This window comes from Mandrillus leucophaeus, unplaced genomic scaffold (genome assembly GCF_000951045.1).
Source record: "Mandrillus leucophaeus isolate KB7577 unplaced genomic scaffold, Mleu.le_1.0 Scaffold681, whole genome shotgun sequence".
Lineage (NCBI taxonomy): Eukaryota > Metazoa > Chordata > Mammalia > Primates > Cercopithecidae > Mandrillus > Mandrillus leucophaeus.
The window spans coordinates 713,128-720,392 of NW_012107375.1; the positions used below are offsets into that span (position 1 = coordinate 713,128).

Genomic DNA, 7,265 nt, shown 5'->3' on the forward strand with positions numbered 1-7,265 from the left:
ATCTCGGCTCACTGCAACCTCTGCCTCCTGGGTTCAAGCGATTCTCCTGCCTCAGCCTCCCAAGTAGCTGGGATTACAGGCTCCTGCCACCACGCTTGGATAATTTTTGTATTTTTAGACGGGGTTTCACCATGTTGGCCAGACTGGTCTTGAACTCTTGACTTCAGGTGATCTGCCCACCTCAGTCTCCCAAAGTGCTGGGATTACAGGCATGAGGCACCACGCCCGGCCTTTTTTTTTTTTTGAGACATAGTCTTGCTCTGTTGCCCAGCTCAGGCTGGAGTGCAGTGGTGTGATCATAACTCACTGCAGCCTCAAACTCCTGGGCTTAAGCAGTCCTCCTGCCTCAGCCTCCTGAGTAGCTAGGACTACAGGTGTGCATCACACCCAGGTAATTTTTAAAAATTTTTTGTAGAGACCAGGTCTCACTATGTTGCCCAGACTGGTTTTGAACTCCTGGGTTCAAGTGATCCTCCGGCCTCATCCTCCCAAACTGCTAGGATTATAGGCATGAGCCACTGTGCCAGGCAGCATCTACATTCTTATGATATTGAAAACATTCATGGTGAGTCCAGATCTCTCCATCTGAACTAGAGACTCAGGAATCCCACTGCTGCTCCACCAGACTCTGAACCCTCTGTCCCCACCAGTTCCCACCTGGGCCAGCCCTCACTGGCTGGGATGACAGCTACAGCTTCCTCTGCTGTCCCAGTTTCTGCCCTATACCCTACAGGCTTCCCCCATAACACCCTCCCCCTCCAAACCCCAGGACCCAGGTAACAGTGGAATCAGACCAGGCAGCTGGAGTCCATCCCTTGCCTACTCTGCCTTTATCCTTCCAGGCTGCCAGGCCCCCCTGCTGTGCCACATGCCCAGACTCCCAGTCCCTCAGACACACCCCTGATTGACTTGGCCCCTGTTCAGTGCTTCCCCGTTGCCACCCCATAGGTAAGAGCCCCCCACAACCCTCTCCAGTGGTATTATTCCCACAGCTGTCACTCTCACCACCACCTAGGTCTGCTTGCTAACAGTCTGCTCTCCCGGCCCCCACCACCAAAATTCGAGCTCTAGGAGGACAGGGGCTTCTTTGTTGACTGAACGAACAGCACTGGGGCTCCAGAAACTCTCAGACCAGCTGAGCGACTGTGCTCAGCAAGGGGGCAAGAGCACAGCCCGGCCAGACTCCCCCCATTAACCCATTCAGCCTCTAGAGGGGACAAGGAGGCAGCGCTCACCTGGCGGAAGGTGTACTCAGCCACTTGGTAGAAGAGGCGCAGCAGCACAGGGTCCCCACTCTCACTGTAACCCATGAGGAAGGCAATCATGGCTTCGCTGTGTGGCCACCAGAGCTTCATGGCCCACTCCAGCTGAGGGGAGAGCAGGGACAGGCATCTCAGCAGGACACTCCCCTCCCCAACTTTCCAGACCTGGCTGTATCTCCATTGACCCAAGCTACTGGAGGTGAATTGGGACACCTTTGGAGGTTCTGAAGGACCCTCCCAGTGACATCAGCTTCCTGAGCTGTAAGTCCTTGCATGGACACCAGGGCTCCAGACGAATGGCACATACGTCTGAGCATCAGCGTTTCACCAGCTCCCTGGTGGCTTCCATATGACACGGGACTGGGGAGCACTGGTGTCAGAGGCGTGTGAACCAGAGCAACTCCATCTTAAATAGGAGCTGGGTCAAATGAAGCTGAAACCTACTGGGCTGCATTCGCAGACGGTTGAGGCATTCTAAGCCACAGGACGAGATAGGAGGTCAGCACAAAATACAGGTCATAAAGACCTTGCTGATAAAACAGGTTGCAGTAAAGGAGCCAGCCAAAACCCACCAAAACCAAGGTGGCCATGAGAGTGACCTCTGGTGGTCCTCACTGCTATACTCCCACTAATGCCATGACAGTTTACAAATGCCATGGCGACATCAGGAAGTTACTCTATACGGTCTAAAAAGGGTAGGCATGAATAATCCACCCCTTGTTTAGCATATCATCAATAAATAACCATAAAAATGGGCAACCAGCCAGGTGCGGTGGCTCTCGCCTGTAATCCCAGCACTTTGGGAGGATGAGGTGGGTGGATCACCTGAGGTCGGGAGTTCGAGACCAGCCTAACCAACATGGAGAAATCCCGTCTCCACTAAAAATACAAAATTAGCCGGGCATGGTGGCCCATGCCCGTAATCCTAGCTACTCGGGAGGCTAGGGCAGGAGAATCGCTTGAACCTGGGAAGCAGAGGTTGCAGTGAGCCGAGATGGCGCTATTGCACTCCAGCCTGGGCAACAAGAACAAAACCCCACCTCAAATAAATAAATAAATAAATAAATAAAATTAAATTAAATTAAAATAAAAAATAAAAAGGCAACCAGCAGCCCTCAGGCCTGCTCTGCCTATGGAGTAACCATTCTTTTATTCCTTTACTTTCTTAATAAACTTGCTTTCACATTGCATTGCGGACTCGCCCTGAATTCTTTCTTGCGCAAGATCCAAGAGCCCTCGTCTGGGGTCTGGATCACAACCCCTTTCCTGTAACACTGGCACAGAAGCTGAGAGCAGGCCGCTAGGTTCCAATCCAGCCCCAGGTTACCCTCTAGAGAAGCACCCACCTCCCCAGGCAGAAAGCCTTAGATCAGCGTGGGTCACACATGGCCCTGGGTGCTCTCCCACCTGGGTGGGGCAGAAGTCATCAGCATCCTGGAAGTAAAAGAGGCCTCCATGGTCAGGGTCCCATCCGGAGCGGAAGGGCAACAACAGGAACTTGTCAACCACGTGGGCTCGAAGTTCAGGGTCGCCTTTCCGAATGCAATGACGGAGCAGAAACCAGCCGGCCTCCAGTGCGTGGCCTGGTGAGGGTTGGAGTACGGAAGAGCGGGGTTGGGGCTGAGGGACGGGACAGAGGGAGCAAAAGCCCTTGGCACCTCTCTGCTCCCTCCCTAACAGTGAGCAAGGTTCTGAGCTCCCTGGCCCTGGAAGCCTGCTCCTCTGCAGAAATCCCCAGCCTCCGGAAGCCCATCCTCTCTCCTCTGCCTCCTCAAGGCGTCCCCCCAGGCACTCCTACATCTGAAGCCCAGAACGCAAGGCTCAGTGTTCCCCTCCTCCTGGGTGGCCCCCAGCCTACCCTGCCGCTCACCTGGGTTCTGCTGTCTCCCCAGGCAGCCAGAAAGTTCCTTGCCATCCTCTGACACATTCTCCAGCACAGCTTGTCCATCCCTCTACCGGGAAGCAGCAGAAGGGAATGTTGCCTCCAGCCCTTTCACCCACCCAGCCACCCAACTAGAAAGACCCAGCCCCCGAAATCCCTTCCTCCCTCCCTCTCACCCAAGCTGGCTTGGGTGGGCCAGGCTCAGAGGGGCATTTGAGGAGGGGCCGATTCACTCCCTTGGGCCTAGCAAGTTGTTTTTTCATTTTTTAGACAGAGTCTTGCTCTGTCACCCAGGCTGGAGTGCAGAGGCCGCAATCTCGATTCACTACAACCTCCACCTCCTGGATTCATGTAATTCTCCTGCCTCAGCCTCCCTAGTGGCTGGGATTACAGGCATGCACCAGCACGCCCAGCTAATTTTTGTATTTTTAGTACAGACAGGGTTTCACTATGTTGGCCAGGCTGGTCTCGAACTCCTGACCTCAAGTGATCCGCCCGCCTCAGCCTCCCAAAGTGCTGGGTTTACAGCCAGGAGCCACTGAGTCCAGCCAGGGCCTAGGAAGTTGTAATCCTCGCTTCTGGCCCGATCCTCTCCAGCAGAGGAGGGTGAAACATTGAATGGGGACAGACAGGGCGGGTTTCATGGCCCAGAGGCCTGGAAGGGACTTAGGGACTTGGGTGGGGCAGGGGTCTCCTTCTATCAGGCCTTGCCTGGGGCTCCACACCCTCCCGCCAGCCTTCAGGCCCTCCACCTTCCCCAGGTGGGGACCTCCCCGAATCTCTGTCTCTCCAGGTGTGTCAAGCCCCAGGGCACCCAGGGGAGTGGGGGAGTGGAGGGCCTCCCACCACCCCAGCTCCCCAGGCATCCCCCACCTGCACGTGCTGCAGAATCCTCTGGGCGCACCAGTCCCCCAGCTCTGTGTATTTGCCTGCCAGCTCCTCATCTGCCTCCCCAAGCTGCTCTACCAGGTTCAGCAGCATCATGGGCACCGCCATGGGCTCCGCAGTCGGGGCCCCCTGGAGCTGGGGCCGGCCCAGTCCCGACGCGTCCTCCCGCACCCAGTGGACGATCTGATCCATCATCTCCACGGCTTCCGTCTGGGAGTGCAGGAGGCGAGGGGAGGCCCAGGCTGAGGCTACATCCTGTCCCATCCCCCAGGACACAGCCTTGGGATGAGAGAGTCAGTTCCTCTCCTGAAACCGAGACACGTTCACCCAGGGCCTACTTGGGGCCTGGCACCCGGCGTCCAGTAGGGACCAGGCAGATCCGCCCACTCTGCCTTGGGGGCTCCCAGTCTGGGGGTGCAGTCCCTTCCAGGCTGTGGGGTCAAGGTCTGGAAGCACAGGGAGCCCAGGGAGGAGGGAGGGGCCTCTTCCCAGCTGGGGGCAGGGCGTGGATAGGGCCCTCTCTGTCTGCGCCCCTGTGGGGGTAAGGGAGCGTTCAGAGGTGAAGGGGACTTGGCCCACAGATGGGTCCATGGCAGTGGACTTGCGTAGTGAGTGGGAATGCATCAGGTGGCCATGGCAGGGTCCCAGGGTGGGGTCTTCAGGGGCACCGTCCTCTCACACACCTGGTACCGTACTTCCCCTGTGGCCCTCCACAGCTCGTTCATGGCCATGGTGTAGAAACACTCGCTGAAGATGGTCCGCTGCACCTTGACCGGACGGCCGTCCCGAGTCAGCACAAAGGCACACTTCTTGCCAGGAGGTGCCAGCCGCGCATAACGCAGCAAGAACTCACCACCTGGAGGTTGGGGGGTTGGCATGCCAGGAGTAAGGTCAGGACGCCCCACACACACCACCCTTGAGCCTCCCCAGTCCATTCCTGCTTCTAGACCCCTCTAGGAACTCCGCACATGTGCCCTGTTGAGTAAACATGGACAGAGTCACTGGGAGATGGGCAGGAAGGGAGCACCTGCTTTTGCTGCATTCAGAAGCTGAGAGTGGTGGAAGCGCTGGAAAGTGCGGTACAGGCGACAATACATCCACACCTGCGGGGTACGGGAGGGAACGTGGCCTAAGCGGCCGGCTGGGGTGAGGTGGGGAGACCTTTGAGGCGATGGGCCCTGTGCCTGAAGCTTCCAGGCTGGGAACACCGTACCTGCCTCCCCTGCAGCCACACGTACTTGAGGTCATCATACACCCGTCCCTCGCGGCCAAGGCACGTGAAGAAGCCCCTGTGGGAACGCGGGATTAGCAAAGTCTGGAAGGGGCCTTGCCAGCCCCTCCTGCCCCTCCGGGGTCAGCAAATCTGTGAGGTGCCTGAGAGTAAGGAGGGGCCTCAGGAAGGGCAAAAACCCTGCCGAGGACTCCAGAAGCTGCCGAGTACCCGTGCTCCTGGTCGTGGGAGTGCTCCATCCAGAACGCCACTACACGGTCCAGCTCCTGCCCCACGCGCTCCTTCCAGGCCTGCAGAGTCTCTCGCTCTTTCTCCATGTCCTAGGGGAACCGGGGCTTGAAGGCGCAGCCCCCGCATGGGACCTAGGCCCCCCAGCCTCGGGAACCAGCCCTCGGGGATCCCCCCACCTCTGCACGGGGCTTCAGACGTCACCATCCCCGGGACCCTCCAAGGCAGGACTCCCTGCACGCACCCCACCACTGGCCTGCCGCGCTCGGAGACCCTTGCTCATCCCTCCCTCTCCTCTAGGAAGCCAGACAGAGTTGGTCGCGGTCCCGTGACTGTCACTCAGCTGACAGAGCCGCGCCCGGCTCACCCACCCCCTCCTCTTCAGGTTCCGCTGGGCCTGGGGGCGGGGCTTTGAGGCCCCGCCCCCGCGCTTGTTCCTGACGCGACCCTCCCCTAGAATGGGCCAGTCCCGCCAGGGCCCCTGCTGGGTGCCCTGATCTCAAGATCCTGCTTGGTGGGAAAAGCTGGGATGGCCGGACGGTCTGGGATGAGGGGGAAGGGGAAACGGGGCTGCCACCCACCCCGCCCTACACCAGCTACCTTTAAGGGAGCCCGGAGAGGGGCCCTAATGTGCCCTTCTAATGTGCCCCCTAATGTGTCAGGGGCCCAGGCAGGGCGGCTGAGGGCCTTGGCCCTACCAAGCCTGTAGGGCAGGGGTGCAGCAGGACAGGGAACAGCTAGTGGGCCTGAATGCAGGTCCCTCTGACCTGTCACCACATAGGGTAGACAAGAGGCAAGCTTTTTTTTTTCTTTTTCTTTTTCTTTTTTTTTTTTTTGAGATAGTGTCCTGTTGCCCAGGCAGCTCACTGCAGCCTCGACCTGCCAGGCTCAAGCGATCCTCCCACCTCAGCCTCCTGAGTAGCTGGGACCACAGTTGTGTGCCACCACGCCTGGCTAATTTTTGTATTTTTAGTGGAGACAGGGTTTTGCAATGTTGCCCAGGCTGGTCTCGAACTCCTAAGCTCAAGCGATCCTCCTGCCTCAGCCACCCAAAGTGCTGGGATTACAGGCATGAGCCACCGCACCCAGCCTAGCAAGTCCTCTCTTTTGAATCAGTTTGTCACCAACTACCTCAACAGTCAGTAATGAGGAGCCATTGGCGCTGACTTCTTTTTTCTGAGATGGAGTCTTGCTCTGTCACCCAGGCTGGAGTGCAGTGGCACAATCTTGGCTTACTGCAACCTCTGCTTCCTGGGTTTAAGCAATTCTCCTGCCTCAGCCTCTGGAGTAGCTGGGATTACAGGCGCCTGCCAGCACACCCGGCTTTTTTTTTTTTTTTTTTTTTTTTTTTTTTTTTTTTTTTTTGGTAGAGACAGGTTTTCACCATGTTGGCCAGGCTGGTCTCAAATTCCTGACCTTGTGATCCACCTGCCTCGGCCTCCCAAAGTGCTGGGATTACAGGTGTGAGCCTCCGCACCCGGCCTCGGCACTGACTTCTTTACACAAGTGACACAGCTCTAAGGCCAGACAGTAACTGCAGGTGAGCCCACACCCCCGTTCTCTGGGCCTGTTTTCCAGCTGCCCAAATCTGTCTGTAGCTCTATGACTGACCCGATGATGCTACAAGGCAGCTGGGCTGAGCTGTTCCCTACCTTCCAGGCCAACAGCCCACAGAATGGTTCCAGCCTTTGGGCGTGGTGCTGCACTGCTGGTCTTTGATGCTACAGTGACCGTCTGAGTCCCTGCTGCAGGCTGACCCACCCAACCCCAAACA

General features: G+C 57.6%; 1 protein-coding gene across 1 annotated transcript in view; it reads right to left on the reverse strand.

The window, feature by feature from the left end:
• RENBP (renin binding protein) overlaps positions 1-5,812 on the reverse strand; it is an 18,267-nt gene extending 12,455 nt beyond the window's left edge. The window contains exons 1-8 of the mRNA XM_012002274.1: positions 5,748-5,812; positions 5,474-5,583; positions 5,246-5,321; positions 5,060-5,135; positions 4,716-4,888; positions 4,018-4,242; positions 2,670-2,845; positions 1,236-1,367 (exon numbers count right to left, since the gene is read on the reverse strand). Coding sequence (XP_011857664.1) covers positions 1,352-1,367; positions 2,670-2,845; positions 4,018-4,242; positions 4,716-4,888; positions 5,060-5,135; positions 5,246-5,321; positions 5,474-5,583; positions 5,748-5,774 — 879 coding nt within the window. The 5' untranslated portion in view covers positions 5,775-5,812 and the 3' untranslated portion in view covers positions 1,236-1,351. The remainder of the gene's footprint in view (positions 1-1,235; positions 1,368-2,669; positions 2,846-4,017; positions 4,243-4,715; positions 4,889-5,059; positions 5,136-5,245; positions 5,322-5,473; positions 5,584-5,747) is intronic.
• Between the last annotated feature and the right edge of the window lie 1,453 nt (positions 5,813-7,265).